The 20,550-nt window shown below is 39.2% G+C and overlaps 1 protein-coding gene across 10 annotated transcripts in view; it reads right to left on the bottom strand.

Moving 5' to 3' along the window:
- cacna1c (calcium channel, voltage-dependent, L type, alpha 1C subunit) overlaps positions 1-14,423 on the bottom strand; it is a 175,531-nt gene extending 161,108 nt beyond the window's left edge. For all 10 annotated transcript variants that reach the window (XM_072377674.1, XM_072377671.1, XM_072377667.1 and 7 more), the window contains exon 1: positions 13,502-14,423. In XM_072377674.1, coding sequence (XP_072233775.1) covers positions 13,502-13,559 — 58 coding nt within the window. In that variant the 5' untranslated portion in view covers positions 13,560-14,423. The remainder of the gene's footprint in view (positions 1-13,501) is intronic.
- Positions 14,424-20,550: the final 6,127 nt, after the last annotated feature.

Genomic DNA, 20,550 nt, shown 5'->3' on the forward strand with positions numbered 1-20,550 from the left:
CATGGAGCACACACATCAAGACTGGCCTAGATAGACAGAATGGCAGGGGACACACACACATACCAGCCTCTTCTCCTTTACACAGATAGACGGTCAAGGACACTCTCATGGCCTATATAGTTGGGTCATTGCATACCAGAGCACCTTACTCTTGTCTAATATTAAAAGGGGTGAGAATGAGGATAAGGCACTAAAAGAAGGAGTAGAAACAGCAAACTTACATGCAACTGGAACATTTGAAGAAAAGGGGAGCCGGAAATTAAACCATCAAGCAAAAAGTACCATACAAAAGTACAAAAGTACCGTAGTTCATCTTCTCAAATCTGAATCATCAAATGTATATCAGAAGCTGGCATATCTAATCAACCACTTGTTTCTGATACAATTTTGAAGCATTTGGCCATCAACATTCGTCCTTATCTGGTGCTAATATGGGTCATATTTTAATAAAAAGCTTAATATCTACTTGATTGCTAAGTAATTATGAAAAGGGACCACACTGTACACTAATCAGAGACAGAGAAAGTACATAGTGCTGTGGTGACTCGCACTGTTGTCTTACAGCAAGAAGGTTCCTGGTTTGAATCTTGGGATTCCTGTGTTGAGTTTGTGTGTTCTCCCTGTGCATGAGCAGGTTCTCTCCTGGTTCTCGGGCTTACTCCCTCAGTCCAAAAACATGCATTTTAGAGTAATGGGTGAAAAACAGGTGAAAATAGATAGGTTGTTTGTTTTGTCTGTCTCTGTGTTGGCCCCGCGATAGACTGTCCAGGCTGTATCCTTCCTCTTCCCCAGTGGCAGCTGGAAGAGAAGTTAATGCTTTTTAAATGGGAGTTTGTTGGAGCCTAAATTGTTTTGAAGCTAGCACCTAGAGACTTTCAGTGGTACTACATTTCAAGGCACATTTCCCAGAGGTGGTGGCTCCATCAAACATCTCCAGTTTTTCCTCAGAAAAAGACTGATGATGAAGCATAGACCAGACAGGGAAAATAGGATAAACTCATCTGAAATAAAGATGTAAAATCCAACATAGATTATACTGTAAACATCCTGTCTTCTTGTCCAATAGTTTACTTGACAAGGGCTGATTATCATAGATACAACTAAACACAGTAACCAGTGCATTAGCTGATTAATACAGGTCATATCTGTGTTGCTACATTTAATTTGATGTTGTCAGTCCTGATTTTAAAAGGTCATTCCATCAATTTAACACATGAAGATCACAGCTCAAAAGTAATACTATCATCCTGTGAGACCAGTTCTAATTGATTTTTCCTCTAGATGGAATTTCTTAAAAAATGTTAGTATTCTAAACTGTTTCTTGGGAGATGATGGTGTAATGCTAATGAGCTACTTTGTAGGAACCATAAGAATGTGTGTTAATGAAGATTATAAGCCAATATTCCAGAGCATCTGCTGCTTTAATTGGTAAATTCTCTTTTAATCTTTCTCTCGTTACTCGCTTCTTAAACATGCAATAATGAATCATTGACCTAATATTTTTGCCACACCCACAAGTCAATTAGCAGAAAAAATGGGATATTGAGACTTGAGTTTGTTACAGTGACCAGCCATATGAATGGATCAGTCAACATCAAACGAAAAGACACATTAAGGAGTATCCTTGGATATATTTACCTCATTCCCCATGGGGGGGCAGATGCAGGTGTTTGTATGACCTGCTTGTAAAAAACGATGTGGAAGACATGGGTTTCTTAAACATATAGATATAATGAACTGCTTGTCACAAAATGAGATTTCTCTAAACTTTTCTTTGGGGAGATATGCAGGAAGCAAACATTTAAAATATTTCTAGAAAAAAAAAATAGTTCTGCTGAACATAATCCAGACGTCTTTTTTGGCAACGCCATTATACAAAACAAGATGGCATCTTTAGACCAGCTGCCCTTTGCTCGCTCATGCTGAAGTGTTACTTAACCTTTTCAGTCTGTCTGTGCAGCTGCATAATGGGAAAAGTAACAGACAGCGCATCATGCCTTAGGCTAAACAACAGGCTTTTGTAACTCATGATTCTTAGCTGCAAGAGGTGATCTGACAGCTTTTGGCCCAAGATACACACAGAAGAAAATGCCCCCACAATATACATGTCTACACACACCCAGAGGCAGCAAAACACAAACTCATACAAACAAACACAGAGACGCATCACTCAGCTCTTCGTTTAATCTGTCTTGCCTGGGTGCTGTCACCCAGCAGGGTGACATCACAGCGTGGAGTGTAAGTGATTATGTGTGTGTTTGTGTACTTATGTGTGTACATCCGCTTCTCTGTAGTGCAACTATTCATCCAAGACAAGCCCACCACAGGCCTGACTAACGAGACTGCCGGAACTGAAAACCTGCAAAAAGCACAAGTCTAAGTCCTCTGTGCTTTAAGCCTCACTTCCTGAGAGACAACTGTGCCATAAAAGAAAAAAGAAAAAAGCAAGCTTCCGCAAGATACATACTCTCACTAGTGAGCAAGGAGACCTTCATGTCATGGCTTGTTAAGGGAGTTCTAAGTGATGTTCTCACCCACAGAGAAAGAACATTTCACATCAATACAAGCTGCTAATCTTATACCAGAAATTTCAAACCACTTTGTACAATCAGCAGGAGCTTCTTGGGAGTAACAGACCTAAGTTCATACCTTCAACTTAACAAAACCGTTTATTCTACGTTGGGAACAACCAGGTCAGTGTTAGACACAGAAGTACAAATATGTATGCATAGAAAAGTATGCATCTGCCAGTCGTGGAAAAGTTGGTATCATCCCTGCAGAGAGCCTGAGGGTGACTAACGTTCCTCCCCCTCTTTACATTTGTTCCCTCTGTCACTCTGCTTCTCTTTTTCTCTCTACCTTCTCTTCATCCTCAGAAATTAGCCTCATGAAAAATAAATTACGATGAAATGGTATGTCTCATGGTGGGTGAATTTAGAGTGTGTGTCTGCAGAAGAATGTGTTTGGACCATGTAGGTGCATGTAATCTGCGGTATGTGATCAGTGTGTGTGTGTGTGTGTGAAAGTGTGGGATTAAAACCAGTAATGAGAGCAGGGGTTTCATTGTCCCGGCAGATCTTTAGCCCCAGAAGCCTGAATGGAAAACTGGAACGAAGGGCACGGCTGATCTTTGTACTGCAGATTTACTCAGGCATACTTTCTCTGTATGTGAACTGTGGTTTCTTCGTGCCTTTTTGCTCCAAGGTAACACAGAGACAAGTGACATATTACCATAAAGCTCAATTTAAAAGTCTTGGGTAAGGTGTTGGAACAACATATGCAGTCAGCTCCTTCAGGAGGATGGTCGGTAAGGGTGTGGTTGGTGATATTAAACCCCTGCCCTTCAGACATGAGATTTCCTTTTTTTCAGCTTCTGCAATTACTCACTTTTTAACTTCCGTACCACCTGCTAATGCTTATAGTTAGGAGTTAAAAGTAGACGGTTAGAATTAATGTTCAGGGTTCAGTTTAGATTTTTAAAGATACGTGCAAAAGAAAATTACATATTGTCACAGATCACACAGTTTATTGCTCATTTGTCACTGTTCCTGTCCTTGATTGTGAAACTACTCCATCTTGGACACTCTTTTCTCGGCAACCAGCTTATGTTTCAGTTTGTCCTCATATCAAAATCCTACGTCTCCATATGTATATCTATATAAAAAAGGCGTTGTTCTCATTGCAAAAGGATGTGTTTAGTTGTGTTTAGTAGACCATAAAGACTTGTCCGGATGTCAGAGGGGATCGTAAAAGGTGATAATTGATGGACCTTTGTAGACTTTGTACTTTTCTACTTCCCTTCCACTTGCAATTTCTTACTTTTCATCTGTCCTTTCACCCATGAATGTGTTAAGAGTGCATAGTTAGAGTTAGCATTAATGTACATGGTTAGGTCTGCATATTACATATTGATAATTCTACTTAAGACATGGTTGGACAGTTACAAATATCTGTATGGTTATGGTTCACACATTCTGTTCAAGCGTTGTGAATCTTTTCTTATTGAAAACAACAGCTTAGGGATGTGTTAGCACTGCAAAATTTGTCATGGATTGTGACACTACCAGGATTTGTACAAATGCACATAAGTACACATACCACAATTTATGAAGATAATGGGATAAAAAGGCGTGACAGTACAATAACAGTGACGTTTGAGGGCCACTGGCTCTAAAACACCTCAAGTTTGGATAGACCCAAAAAGCATAAACTTCTTTCATGAAAATTAATGTTTCCAGTCATCATGCTGTCACTATCAAGATTTTCTCCTTTGGCATCTCTGTGTTGGTGAAACTAGGACTGATTCAAAAATTATCTAGCCAGATAAGTTGTCTTTGTGACTGAAACTCCTGCTGTTTCTGCCTCAAACCTTGACCTTCTTTCAAGTCCCCATTGATCTTTTCCTCTTGCCACCTTGATATAGATTGAGAAGGCAAACATGGCCTGTTCAACATATCTACACATGCAGGAGAGCATGAGTGGATGTTTACTCCCAAATAATCAGACAGAAACGTTGAATTTGTATGGCAGAATGCGTGTGAGTGCATTTGGATTTGTTGTGTCTTTCTTCCCATTTGATAAAGTTTTCCTTTAAATTGTCTTCTGCCATTTTGTCACAGTTGGGTGTGATCTGGTAAGCAGTAGTTGCCTCTACCACTATTTTAATTTGGGGGGAGCTCTGTTGAGAGAGTGATGTAATGTACATCCAGGCGAGATGAGGCAATAACTGAATCAAAGACTGTGGAAAGTTTAGGTTGGGTTTTTTTTTGCTCATGTAGGCAGGTGAAACTCAGTCCTAATGGAGTGGATTAGTTGAGAGTTGTGTTCCATTCATAGTCATGAATATTTAATGTTAAAGAAAAGTTTTTAGAGGCTTTTAGGCCAACCATTTGGCAAATCATGCTGTTGTGTTTCAAACCTCAATGCTGGACCTAAATCATAGTTCAGCTGCTGAGACAACAGTAAGCTGCTCAGTTCTTGCAGTTTCGCAGTTAAGGAGAACATACTTAAAAAAATTGTACCGAGTCCTAAACTGACTAGAAAAACAGAAAAGATCATCTTTACTTCAAAGTGTTGCCATTTTCAGTGATAAAACACCTATCGGGTTAGAGTGCTTCTTTGAAGAGAGTACTTTTGTTTGATGAATGGAAGACATCCTTTTGACAAATCGACATGTGTCGAGCTTGTTGAGTGCCACTGGCACTAAATGGATGAATCTCTAGCAGAAAGTGCAAGTGTATGGTGCTGCAACTTTAAATCATTTCCATCATCTCTGTTGAAAAAAGTCTGTTTTTCCAGTATGTATATGTATCTTATTCTTATTTTTTTTAAAAGCTGAAATTTCTTGTTGCATAACTGATGTCAAAGAGCCAAACTTTCTGTGAGACCGAACCCTCCTCTCTCTCACACACACACGCACACACACACACACACAAGCACATCCAAGACCACAGTGAACAGGATAAGCTGAGATAAGATCCATAACCTTTTATCACGTTCCAGATGTGATCACCCTCCTGGACAGTGGTAAACAGAACTTTATACTTTATACTACAATTATAACATTATATAATGCGAAAGTTTTTCACATTACATTTAGACTGCACACAATACTAAGCATCCTCAAATGCACATTCTTTTGGTGTTTTATAGTGTTCTTTGTTTGATATCTGTCTGATCCGTGGATTTGTCTTTCCTAATGTGATAACCCCCGCATTCAGCATGGAGTCAAAGTTTAATGTACATCCTTTGCTTGTATATTAGCAGTTTAACAAGTGACAAGCAATTATGATAATTTACCAGCATTAGAATGTATTTCTGTCAGACATTAAGGAATTCTTCTCCCACACACACACTCACACAGTACATTCACATGACTTTAGAAATAAATCTGATTAATGTGTTAGACCAAATAAAATTGTGCTTTTATAATACATGTAAACAAGTTAGTCTGGCTGAAATTGTACTTAATCAAATTTCTAAAAGTCAGACGAACACACCCACCAGGAAGGGTGTGTTTACGCCTGCATGTGTAGGTTCAATTGGACCCAAACTCCAAACTCTAAGCTTTGACCCAAAAATAACAGAAGAAGCTGGAAATTACAGACAATGACCAAAAGGAATAATGTGAATTCATCTGTAAAAGGGTGAAATGTTCAGCATGTGTGAAATATGCAGAGCTGTAAAGCTGTGCAATTCAACACTTGACGTGGTGCCATTTGCTGCCAGCTAAACTGCTTGACAATTGTGTGACGTTTCAGCAATTCGAAGAAGCTGAAAGGAAGCAAATTGCCATCTGCTGTAGCAGAGTTGGACATACATTTGTACTGGAGCAAAGACAGTAGTCCAATAAAACTGCCCAGTTGAACTGTAACCATAGCTGGCTTAATGGTGCATGCAAATATATTAAGTGTCATCGGGAGTGCTGAGTAATTTACTTTAGGGTTATTTTTTCTTCATGTTTTCTATTTGAATTCTACTCATCTTAGATAATAAAGTAACTTGTTTTATTCATGTTAACCCAATTTAACCTGACAGAACTATATTGTCTTTAATTCATGATATAGCTCGTGATCTGTTGTTGACAACTTATGAATTAGATATGGTGCTTTTCTAACAGTGAAGCGCAGCTCAGGAGTTGGTAAAAACATTAGCTAAAAACTTTGGAGCATGTTCATTTCAGTTTGTACAGTGTACAATAGAACAACAAGCAATTTGTTGTGCTCGGACTTGTGGTTTTTCCACTTTGTGTTGTACAGTGTTTTATCTGTTCATTTTATAGTCCAAATTCCCCATTGGGACAGTGTTTGGTATCTAGCATTTCTGCGGTTAGACCTATTGCAAATGCTAAAGACTATTACAGTAAAAGTGGACAGATGGATTGATTTATTCTTGCAGGAAAGGAAATGTATGAATGATCACTAAATGGATGGTTAGATATAGAAGGTCATTTAGAGATAACAAAGAAAATTATGGGTATAAAAGATGGATATAAAAGAGGGCAGGTGAGATGGGAAAGTGGAGAAATGCATCGTGGGCATGAATAATATAAAATCCTTTCAACTCTTGTCTCTCTTCATTCCTCAGCTAGTCCTTTAGCTCAGAAGAAGCATGCACATGCTTAAACACACTTGCACACTGTTCTTTAGCTGTGTAGTCATGCTTTTAACGTTTGTATTTATAAAAAACATGATGCAGTTAACATTTGCATCAAATATGTATATTTTTCTCTTTGAGTTTGTGCTGATCAGACACAGATAGAGCTTAAACCCAATTTTTTAGTGTGAAGATGCTCAGAAAAAGGGGTTGCTTTGTAAAATAGGTGGGATGAATAGGCTCAGTACCTGTCGTTAGTTCTTTAAGGTGCAAAAAAACATAAAATACAGGTGACAAAAGCTGCATGGCACTGATACAATAATTGATTTTTGAGTGCTCGGTGCATAATCAGCTAAATGACACCAAATTGCATTGAAAACAGAGACTATAAACTGAGCTGTAAATTACATGCTAACCCCAAACTTGTGCCAGAAATCAAGTGGTTAGAGCTGTATGTAGCCCATTTTGTGAGGTCATAGGGGAAATCTGCAATCGGGAGAATCCAATTTTAGCATCTTTAAACAATTCTCATTGTATGACTTTAGTCTAAAGTATGAAAAACAGAACAGCAACGATGTCAGAGAATTATCTTTGCCTGAGCTTGGATTCCACAAATGTGTGTCTCAAGACTTTTGGACATTAGGAGGATATTTAAGAAAAATTGTATGGAATAAATTGAATGTGATGCAACGAAGTGGTTGTTCCCTTGTGCATATGTTGATCAAGCTAGCTTCAGTACTATTTTTTTAAGCTATTCAAAGGCCCCTTTAGCAATGAAATATAGGTTTGATATTCAGACAGCAGCCCATATTTTGAGTTTTAGATAAGATGAACAATCAGAGATGCGGAAAATTAAGTAAAAAGCAGAAATGAGAGCATCTGATGGGAATATAAGAGAGGATGCTACAGGTCTACGGTCATTACTTCCACTGGTGGCTTCAGGCAGATCAATAGAAAAGGAGCCTGTGTGTCTGCGTGTATGTGTGTGTTTTAGAGATAGGACAGATGTCCAAACACACACCTATGTGCATACACAGAATGAGGCAGCCAGGCAGCGACAATGCATGTAGGCAGGCAGCCAACTGCAACTCTCTGCAACTCTCTCTGATTTCAAGACAACACTCACACTCATGTACATCCACACATACACACACAGTCCTGCCTCTGTTGGCTCATCATCCCACCTGAAATGAAGACTGGGGCCCGATAGCACTAACAGCAAAGGACAGTCTCTGGATAGATTTCCAATACCCAACCAGAATCTTAAGCACAAAAAGAGTCAGGAATAATCCTCCCTCTTTATTCTCCTCTTCCTGCGCTCTGTTGCTCCCCTTTTCTTTCCTGCCTCCTCTCCCCTGCAGTTCCCATTTTTCTCTCAACTGCTTGCCTCTGTTTCCCACCACCCATCCCTCTCTTTCTACCAGGTTGCATTTTCTCCAACTCTACTCTTCCCCATCTTTTTCTTACAACTTTTCCCTTTGAGCTCTCAGATGATTTTTTATGATGCAAGCTGCTGTTGTTGAATCACATCCTCAAATGAATAGTATTAATAATATTAATATAAACTTATTTTATGCTGATTGGCCTTTAATATCTAATTACATCCTTTACTACAGCTGCTATAACCCTACTTTGACTCACACATCCTTACAGACTCATACTATAACTACTGCAAGCTGAAGCTACAACCCAAAAAGTTTGGATGTTGAGTGGAATGATAAAATAAAAAGAGAGCAAAATAATTTCCAAAGAGGGAAAGACATTGTGACTCCTTAATAGAAAACAATATCTACATGCAGTTCCTCCTTTTGGGTGCATGAGTTATGGTAGGTTCAACCTAAGAGTTATATCTCCTGCACAGATTGTTCTTTTGAATTATTTTCATAGGCCAAAAAGGGTCAAACCATGGAGAATCTCTTGAGAAAAAGCACAAAGATCAGAGAAAATGGAAAACAGTTGTGGCATATTTATTTTAAAAGTTATTTTTTCACTATTTTGTATTGTGATCAGTATATTACGTCCTTCAAGTTTCCTATCACTGACACTTAAAAGTGGTAGTCAGGAGGTTATGGGCTTCCGAGGTGCAGTACAACATCGAGGAGGCTTATTACATGAATCTCAAGTTTTACACAGCCTACAAGAACAACTGAATAATGTTTCTGAAGTCTAAAGTATGAAAAACAGAACAGCAACGATGTCAGAGAATTATCTTTGCCTGAGCTTGGATTCCACAAATGTGTGTCTCAAGGCTAGCATAACAAATTCAGAGCATAGAGTTGCCAGTTAAACTGCTAAAGAAAAAAAATGCTGCTCTTCTTTCTCCAAAACACACAGTGAATTAACAACTACTAATCCCAACCTCCCCAGGCATGACAGTAAAGTAATGTTGACATCTAACCCTTGTGGGCCAAAGTGAAGGTTCAAACACACACGCAACAAGGATCCAACTTAAGCTTCTAAGTTTAAGTGCTGAATTATTAAAAAACATGAACAATGAAAATAGGCTTCTATCTTCACTTCTTTCTTCCTCTTAATACAATATGAACAAACCAACTGAACCGGATAACCACAAATGCACCTAACTCCTGTGCGAAAACATGCTAATTTGATTTATTTTTAGTTTGGAAGACAATGGGTAAAGGGAAAGGAATATGTTCTCAAAAAGGATCAAACGTAAAATGTGCATCTCTTCCTTGCTGGATATAAAAAGTCGACTGGATTTGTGTTCCCTACTGAAGGTGTCAATTGTAAAAAAAAAAAAAAAAACATGTTAATGAATCTGGAGAAGGCCCTTAAGACTGTATCTTTACAGTGTTTCTGCCCATTTCACCATGCTAAGACTTAAATTCAAGCTGATGTAGGGAACACTGGATTGACCAACAGTAGATTGTTGCTTAATTGGCCATTTCTATCTACATCAAGCATGCTGATGGATGTTCTGGCATGCTTCATGAAGAGTCTAATTAAATACATCTTATTCAATTTTGTTGCTCCAACTGATTCTACTGTATTATTTAAACTGCCAGTGATAGCAACTTCATGTTAGAGATTTTTCAACAAACAAAGCTAAACTAAAAAGTAAACATATGAATGGTTGTTGCAATATAACTTTTAAGTTGTCTTCATTGCAGAAATAGTGCATTTGCATGAGGTGAACTGGCAGGTGTCAAACACCCCAGGTGACCATCAGAAATCAATTACCATACCTAACAGAGGTATTATCATGCCTGTGGCACAGTGCCCACGGGGAAAATTACTCACTGATTGCATTGTTGCTGGAAAGTGTGTGTGTGTTTGTGCGTAAGCACATGTGTAATTGTTCCTGCTCTGAGTACAATAACATGCAAATCCACAGGTGTGTGTATTTGTTCTAAAACCACATCATGTGCAGCAAATGATAGCAAGTTTACATGTGTCTGTTTGTTGGGTTGTGTTACCGCTCATGCATGCTTGACAGCCTCACAAGAACTCTGAAAAAAAGGATTGTGCAGATGTAGGACAGCTGGTTTATTCAGAGAGCATGAGCATTCAGTTCAATTGTGTGGATCATAAACTCTTATTGAATTACAGAGCAGATGTAAGGATATGATCTAACTGATAAAGGAGAGAATGTAGAGAGTGGTTTGCTTTCAGGAAGTGTCCCACAAAGCTTCAGGATATGGGATATCTTGTGCTTCCTGTACGATATAAAAAATTTAGTCATTTTTTATTTGCAGGAAACTCTTTATGTGCCTCTGACAATATATACCCACTTTCATCCACTTACCTATAACCCTAAACATCAGAAAATGCACATGCACATAAATAACAAATATAAATGGGTATGGTTGCTATGAGTCCATAACGCGCAAATGCTCTCCCTTTGCACTGGTTAGATTACTGAAATGTAAGAAAGAAACAATGACAGGAGAAAAGCACCGTAATAAACAACATCTTAGAGCCAATGCTAGTCTTCACAAGCATCAGCATTTGTCACCAGCTGTCAATAGACCAATAAAGACTGAACTGTCCTTGGTGCTGAAACCACCACCCAAACATGCAGCTTAGCTGACAAATTTGTTAAAAGCTCCCAGTGACTGGATCTATTTTTTTTTTTAAATAAAACTACAGTCTGAAGGCATATTAGGATTTGTTTTTTTACTTGTTTTAAAGTAATCATCTGGGAAAAGCCTTGAATTTATTACTTACTTTCCTTTGTGACCTTTGTATTCATTTGAAGGGTTTTTTAAACGGCATCAAGCACAGTGATATAGAAGGCAATAATAAGTTCAGAGTGGCATTGATCATCTCATGCTGAGCTAAGACGTTCTGGTCTTGAAAAGGAAGTTTTACATCAACCTGATTACCATTGAGATCTGGGTGTGTCTCCTTACTTCAAGCAATATTTTTGATCTGGTTCTGAGTCAACGGTTACTTTTGTTAACATTCAGAAATAGTATTAATGATGGTGGTGGTGATAATGAAGATGACATCCATTTGTAGATTACCAAATGGCCATATAGCAGGCTCATACATAAGGCCCTAAAGGGTCAGAGGTCCCCCTCAGCTTCACCAGTGAAATATCACTGAAAAATATGCTTACTGACTACAGAGACATAAAGCCACAACGAATTTGGAAAACCAGCCACGAGAACTACCCAAATTAATACAAACAGACAAAAGAACTTAAGAAACAAAAAAGTGATAATAAACAGATGGTGAACCACAATATACAAATGTAGACAAATTTCTGTAAAATGGCTTCAAGAAACAGCAACAAAAAACTAAAATGACTGCAAATACAAAATAGACAACAGAAAAACAACAACTAACCACAAATAGAAAATAAGAACAAAGGGACTAGACCATGTTAAATAAGAATAAGAAATTACAAGAAACCATAAAAAGAAAAATAAGTAACTGGAAAAGAGACAAAAAACAACCATTGACTCTTGGTGCTCTTCTGTAGGGCCCCTGTGCATGTCTGTACCTGGCCAACAACGTGTTGACCTAGGGGTGCTGTTTAACAATCCCTGCCTGAAGACATCCATAACTCTAAAAGAACAAAGAAAAAGAAAAAAATAATCTTTTCTCTTAATAGTGATAGGTATCTAAATCATCATTAGTTTTAGGCCACACATGAAGAAGTAACTCTGTTTAAGCTGCATTTTATAGCTTGATGAAAACCCAGCTGCTTCTGCAGGTAATATCCAAAGCACCCAACAGCCTGTGGTGAGTTGCTCTTCGGTACAAACTGTTGGTAAAGGTGCCACGCTGCGACACAGATGCACGAACATACACGCACACCCACACACACATACACCGCCACCCCTCTCCTATCCCCTGTTGCTATGGAACCTGTCGCCAAGGCAGAGGTCTGTGGTTGTGGAGGTGGTTGATGAGGACGACTACGCCGACGATGATGATGTTTATGAGGATGATAGTGACTGAGCGAATAACCGCTTTCCGAGCTGAATGGCTGGACTAGACGTACACGAATGCATTGCTGGGCTTTGCTCTCTGCAACGTGGGTGGAAGGAGCGACGCGTAATACTGCGGAATGCAAACAGATCCTTTCCACGCTGAAAAATATACCACAGCGCTGAATTTCGATTCACCCTTTGTTGGTGTTGCTTTCTAAACACTTCGAAAGTCGTTATGTTGAAGTTGGGTCTTATCTTGTGCGAAACAACCTGCTGTCCTCACTGCCATCCCAGAAATAGCTCATCATCAACCCAATTCTCAACAGACAAATAAGTCCTGCAGGCCCCCCTACTGCCACTTGTCATCTATGCAGTTTCTCTCGCGCGCTGCAATTAAACAGCCCTGCGGATATAAAAACTCCTTGGTAACCATTATGTGTTAATTTATTCAACACAAACAATATCACAACTGCTTTTTAGTTTATTCTCAAATCGAAAAGCTTAAGGGATCCAAGATCTGTCAAAATAATTTGTGCACACACGCCACATGCTGTCATTTCCCAATGGAAATGTGTCTCTAACAATAATGATCCCGCCTACGACTGCCTGTTGGCTAAACATGACCACTGCCTATCCGTTATGCCACAGTTCTCCGATGGACAGGCCTGTCAAACCCAAAGTGTGGACTGAAGCAAGCAATAACAAGGCCTCATCCGATGTGGACGAGGCTACCTGCAGCCTTGTGACGGCACAAGTTCACTTGCTGACAACAAACTGCACACAGAGGAAAAGTGAGAACTGCATGTGTCCATCTGTTGAAATGAGGAAAGAGCTAACACCCCTCTGCTTTCCCCTCTCCCTCCCTCCTCCTCTTTCCCCATCCCATCTCCATTTCGAGACCATCATATTCCTCTCCCTCTCTCCCTCCCACCCTCCCTTCTCTTTTTCTTGCACACTTAGATGTTTGTTAGTTATTTAAGAGGAGGGAAAAAGACACCACATACCTTGATGGTTCTCAAGGGTGTCCTCCGGGATGTACATGTTTTTGCTTTCATTTACCATATATGTAGTCTGGCGTTATCCCTATAGGTGAATGGAAAGAGAGGCAAAAGCTGGAGAGGAGGAGGAAAATAACTAGAGGAAAAAAAGCTCCCCAAAAATAAAGAAATCAAAGAGGGGGGGAGAAGAAATAACTGTCTGACACGGACAGTTTTTGGGTATTCCGTTATTTCTGTTTATGGGGAGGGTCTCTTCGGATGGAGTGAATATTACCTAATCCCCATGATGGAGGTGAAGGCGAGAAAAAAGAGGGAGCTTTCGGCGGAACCGGTTGGGAAAACGCACCGGTGCATCCCTCGGTACATCCGGGCCCTAGGAGGGAAACATGAGACCAGCACCGCGTTCAATTCAATTCACACCTTTCGCCTTTTCTCTTTCTTCCTTCTCACTCCCTTGTCGTTGGAAAGGAAATAAAAAAAGGTTTCAAAATGTTACAAGCACGGGCGCTGTCAGTGACGGTCTCAATGGAAGTGCGCAAAAGACGCATTCGTGCGCATCTTCAGCAGCGTGTCAAAATGTGAGAGGATGAAGAAGAAGAGGAGGTGGAGGTGATGGAGGAAGAAAAGAAGGAGGAGGAGAAGAGGAGAAACATTAGGAAACGAGAAGAGTGTAAATATTCCATCACGGGTAGCACGGGGTTAAATCTCCCAAAAGGTTGTCGGTTATTCCACGTATCTAAGGCAGACTCCCCCTAAATAACAGAAGCCAGCCCGTCCTGTCTCATCCGGAGATTGGTTTCTCTGCCCTGATCCGGTCCATGATGGTCCGGCTGTGTGTGTCTGTGAGTCAGTCTGTCTGTCTATCTGCCAGTCTGTCTTACTGATCGGGAGTTGGAGCTCTCTCTTCTCTCTGCCTCTGCTGCCCCTGCAGCTCAGCTCTGCAGTGATACCGAGAGAGAGAGAACGAGAGCGAGAGGTAGCCCCCCTCCCAGTGCATGTAGACGCTTTGACTGTTTCCAGATGTGTGTGTGTGCGCGCCTGTGTGCCAGAGAGAAAGAAGGGAGGGAAGAAGGGAAACTGTGAAGGCAATAGTGGGGAACCGGCGGCTGGGATCCAGATGAGGACGATGACGATGATGATGAGGATGATGATATTATGAAGTGTGTGGTCAGAAGAAAGGGGGCCCACGGAATAATAATAAAAAAAACATTTTGAAACAGAGCTTCATAAAAGGCGTTACACAGACGAGGAAGAAAGTGTGCCTGTGTGTGTGTGTGTGTGTGTGTGTGTGTGTGTGTGTGTGTGTGTGTGTGTGTGTGTGTGTGTGTGTGTGTGTGTGTGTGTGTGTGTGAGGGAAATAAAGGGGGATAATGATCCATAGCAGCCCCAAACCCCGCAAAGACTCTAATTTGCACAGGAACAAACAGATCGGAGACCTGTACATCTCATTGGTCCATAGTCCCTTCACATCTGGACTCTTTCAGCTTCATTCTTTTCCTTGGCCCAGTCTGTGTTTACACGGTCACCAAATAACTGGTTTTTCAACTCTTTCATGACTCAAGCTCTTATCATTTCATGGCTCCCTCAAACAGGAAGAAACCACAAGGATGCTGATTATGTACTCTATAGGCGGGCTCAAAGCTCACAGAGAAGACTGCCTCAGGAAGGTCAGTGCTCAAAGACCGTATGTGACCCCTTTTATCTACAGTACAACAACAACAAAAAAGATTATCAGAATTTGATTATGGTTTTTCTCTCTCCTTTTGCCTCGCAGGAGAGTGAAGCATATTTCAACATTGCTCTCCATGATCAGAAACAAATCTTTCTTGGCCCTTGAGGCAAGCTAGGTCATTTTCTGGAGACATGGGCACTTTTCTTAGGTAACACAACAATGAACTGAAACTCATTTTGGAGTAAAATGTCAAACAAAGTCAACAACATCAGCTCTTAACTAAATAGCTTTCCACCAGGCTTTGATGACATTGAGTCGGCTTGGCTCCGTCTTTCACAGGGGAAAGAGCTGCTTGCACAAACTGAGCTGCAAGCAGTTCTCCTGTTTTCCTTTCACCTTTCTGTTTGATACAATAAAGAAAATAATCTACTCCAAGGACCTTTTCATTTAGATTTAAATTCAAATATTTTGACGTACATACTTTGAAAACACAAGTTTTGCTTTAATATTTTATATTCAACGGTGAAATTTATCTGTAAAATGCATAGCAAGGCCTAACTTAACAGAATAAATGGGCTCAGTAATGCATCAGGATGTACTATGGACAGTAACAGCATTTCCAGTTTCTAATCATGGCACTGGCCTTCCCATGTAATTGTCTTTGACACTGAATACGAAGTTCACAATGTGCAGGCCTCATGTCAATCTCACTGCAGGCTATAATCAGGAGGTGAATCAGATGACTCAACCCAGCCTGTATTCATTTATTCAGTGCAGTGCAAAATCACCACCCACCATTCAGTAATAGTTTAAAGCTTTTTGTCCAAATGTGTCACTGTAGACATAGTAAAGACAGGGAGACAACACAGAAATGATTCTATTGAAGACATCTGACAATTGAATTGCCTTTTTCAAAAGTATCTATAGTGTTTTGTGATGCAGATGTTATATTAATATATTGTATTTGAAGGGGAAAGGATTGTTACTGGCACTGATGAATGAATGGAAACACTCCCAGAGTATTATATTGCATGCTGCTTAATGTCAAGACTGGGAACATTGGACTGTTTAGGAAACAGATAAAACTGAATCAATTTTGAGCAGCTTTAATATTAAAATTCTACTTATACACTGATGTATCAGAACTAACAGTCTAATGATACAGTGATATATCAAAGAAGCAACAGTTTCTTTAAAGCAAGCCCTTTGTTCCAACAGTTAGGGATGCTAGCCCTGAGATGCGAAACGTGACACCGTTGGGCAAAATGACACAACACAATCCAAACTAAATTAATGAATTAACAAAGAAGAATACAAAATGCAACAAAACAGAAAACACAATAACATTCAACAAAACGCAGCAATGAAAAAGAATGCATAAAAGCTTAAGAAAGCAGCAATGATCCAGAAAACACTGCAGCAACACTGAAACTGATTCACAACAAACACTGAAAACAACAAAAAGATCCAAACAAGTTTTTCTTGTCAAATCGTGTCCAGTGTTGTTGTGTTTTCTGAGCTACTGTTCTTCTTTTTTACCAAATATTATTGTGTTATAATTATGATATATAGTTAAGTTTTGTCTCTAAAGGCAACAGTAGCTAATTGCTAAGAAAAGACAACCTTTCAGTTGTGTGTAAGTACTTTGTCCTCAGAGACAATGATTCCTTTGACTGACATATTACTGTATCATGCATACATAATTCTGATACATCAGTGCATAAGTATAATTTTATTATTAAAGCTTATCAAGGTGGAGCCAGTTGTATCTGTCCTATCTAATGTTCCCAATATGAAGACGAGGTCTCCAAACAGTCACAAGATAAACTCCTCTCAGGGAGTCACAAGATAAATCTGTGACTCTAATCTCTATCAATTTAACTAATTAACTAATTTGACAGTTTGGGGGCCTCAGGCAGTTGCGTATACAAAATCAGTTGGTTAAATGGGAAAGTTCATAACTCATGCATTTGATAAATGTGACAAATGTAAAATGTAACAGATTCTGTTAGATTAATCATACTGGAGTAAAATGTCTTCAAATTTGTACTTTTACTCCTTAACTTATTTCCACTGCTGCAGATCATTGTCTTATCGCCAGTGTGGTAGTCATGAGACACATAGGCAATGAGAGACCGAATCTCCCCAGACTCGCCTCTGTTTGGTTACGCTAGCCAGTGAATGGGAGATAGACGGACAGGAAAGACTGAGAGACGGAAGAATGGACAGAGGGCAGGTCGTGGGAACAGATACTTCTACCCAGGGGACACACAAACACGCAGACACACATGCACAAATGTCCTCTATAATCCCGCCTGCACATGGAGTATCAGTTCTATTTCGGTCTCATCTATATTTGCAGTTCCAAACCCCTTTGTATGTGCGTGAGTGTGTGTGACTCTGAAGCCCAGTTGGTCTCTGGGAATCAGACAAACATTCAAATGCTGGAGTCCCATGTGGGAAACCAGCAGCCTGATGGTCAGCCCAAAGAAAATTTCCACATGGAAGTAGATAGCTTCTTTATTCAGCTGCATAAATTTGTATTTTAGGCATTTGTCAGTTCATTGCCAATTCCGTTTGATATATTGATCTGACTTAAAATGTCAGTATGCTCACTTTTTACCTTGTTGAGAATGCATAAAAAGTATATATTGTACTTTAGGTAAAAAATGAGGTACAACTAGACCAGCATGATACGTATGTGCATGTTTGAGGTACTTTTGTATTTTTTTTCAATATGTTGTCTTCAGACTACCTTAATGATGACTTTACCACATCCCAAAGAGAAATATGCCTAAATTACTTTTTGTAACCACCTATAACTGAGATGAAGATTTTACACTACGGATAATGTCTCTACAAATTGTTAAAGATTTCATTTGTGACTTCCTTCCATCTTGGTTTCTGACTTCTCCCAAAAATGAGTGGGGTCATGTTTAAGATATCTAAGAGATTTAAGTGCTACTACTTGTTCTAGAGTTACATAATTGGAATCATCTTCCATTTCTAACACTTGCGCCATCAGATTTCCCACAAAACATTATCTAAAAGAAGTGAAATAATCCATTTTCTTTTAACATTTTTCCTTTTCTTGCCCTTCATGGTGGTAATATTCTCATTTTCCTGTTTAGGGGCACAAGTAGTTTACTTTTTACTTTTGATTGACATGTTGACAGATTGACAATCTGAATACTTCTTTCACTATTGACTGTGTTGCTGTATATAATGCATACTATAAAGTAACATATTAATTATATTAGATTGAAGGCATTATACAGTATGTGTGAAGTTCCTGGATTCGAAATCAGATGGGACTTAATGTCTCCATCATCTGGGGCTCTGCCTGACGTTAAAAACCCAGATGAAGCACCTCAGGCAAGCTATCTATCACTCACTTACCGTGCCTCTCTCCTTTCAGGTGCAATGGCTATCCCTGTCTATAGATCATCCAGAATATGCATGTATGTTTATGCATGTATGTATTACTTATTATATTTTCTTGTGCTCTCTATATACACACTCAGAAGGAGGACCTTATTCTGTACACGTACTGTATTAATATTGCTCATTATAATATTGCTTTTGCTTCAGAAAGGCTTACAGTCATAGAATAATACATTTCCCCTAAGCCATCCGTAATATGATCAAGAAAAATTGACATAGCCTCTCTACTTACAACATGTGTATTGTAAAAGTATGTTTGTTTTTTTTATGTGTAAACTGAAATTACAGCATATTATTGTTAAGAGCAATGCCTACTCTCCCTTTGTTAAAGTACAAAAAGCTGCCCACAGACTAAATCCTACCTTTGAGCCTGTGAGGCCGATAAAGAACACTCAATCTTCACTGAATGCTTATTGACAGTATTGATCTGCTGATGGGTAACTCATTAGTTCCATCATTTACAACCCACCCCCAACCTCCCTCCCTCAAATAAAAACCATGCTGACAAATAGACAGATAAACCCTGAAACGCAGAGACACACTCAGGATAACCCCTGACATGGTAATAGACAAACGGGCTGATATTGAATCATAAAAAAGTGTTTTTCATGTTGATGAAGAGGCAGACACGCTGGAGTCTGAAGAGTTTCATTCATTTTCAAGAGGTGAATATGCTGACAGAAGCTGAATAGTGGCACTTTCACTGAGAAGCATTTCAGGAATACTTCTTTGTCCAAACCAGCTTAAACAAGGTGAAGCGTTAGAAGTGATTGTTGATGTTATTATTGTCAAGAACTTTGATGAATGCAGATCAACTGTTGTGCATTTCAAACGTTTGACAGGCTTAATCATATTACTGAAACGACTATACTAACTGTAGCGCTAACTGGGGGGAGTGGACGTCTTATATCATACTGAAATTTAGTAATTTAGTGATAAAGGGCACACAATAACATCTTCTAGACTTTTTTCTATTTCAATATTCTTGAACCAATTTTTGCAGAACTACTTTAATGGAACAAGTTATGACCCTCTTTTCCTTAAGATGTACAACTTCCACTCCGTTTCACAGGTGTGATACAGTTTTTACTACTTTCTCTGAATTCCCACGTAGGACAAAGTAGTTTAATTTGGGTTTGATTTGTTCACAAAACATTCATTCAGCAGACATCTGGCTTCTTGAACTGCAGATGCAATGTCATTCTCATATTTTTGTTAAAACTGACTGTTGCTGAGCTTGAGATGTAGCAGTCTGACAGTGGATTGGTGCAGTCCAAACTCCTAAAGTTGGCTTTGTAACCTTTCCCAACCTTCATTCTTATCTGTTCTCGTGTCCCTGAAATCATCTGAATCATCTGTAATCCAGAAGAACTAACTCAAATCTGAGTTAACCACTAATTCAAGTGGATCTCATGCTTTTGCTACTAGAAGTGATGTGTCAATTTATCCTTTTTCTCTGTAAATAAATGAGTACAATATTTTCATCTGACAAACTTCGCAAACTTTCAAGCACCAATTAGTAAACTTAAGTGTCCTTCCCACAGAGCAAAACATGTTGAACTAGTATGACGACTCATCATCAGGTGCCGCATTTGCCACTGTCTGATATGGATATTAACGGTACTGATTTCAGTCCTGTACCTGTATAGAGTACTGCTTTGTCCTTGAGAATTAATTTCAGGAATGATGCATCACATTTCCAAAGCCTACAGCATCAGCTTTGCGTACTGTAGATGATGTTGACATAAAGCTGTCTGAATGAGGACCAACAGAGCAAAAATGATTTAAGCAAATGTGGAATAATCTAAAATGCCTGAGCAATATTTTTAACTGTCATTGGCAATCACTATTATTCTGTATATGTTAATTTGTTTAGCTGTTCGTTTAAAATGCACCCTTATGTAGTATTGCTATACATTTAGATCATCTCCTGCTCATG

This window comes from Leuresthes tenuis, unplaced genomic scaffold (genome assembly GCF_036924035.1).
Source record: "Leuresthes tenuis unplaced genomic scaffold, fLeuTen1.0.hap1 SCAF_23, whole genome shotgun sequence".
Taxonomy (NCBI): Eukaryota; Metazoa; Chordata; class Actinopteri; order Atheriniformes; family Atherinopsidae; genus Leuresthes; species Leuresthes tenuis.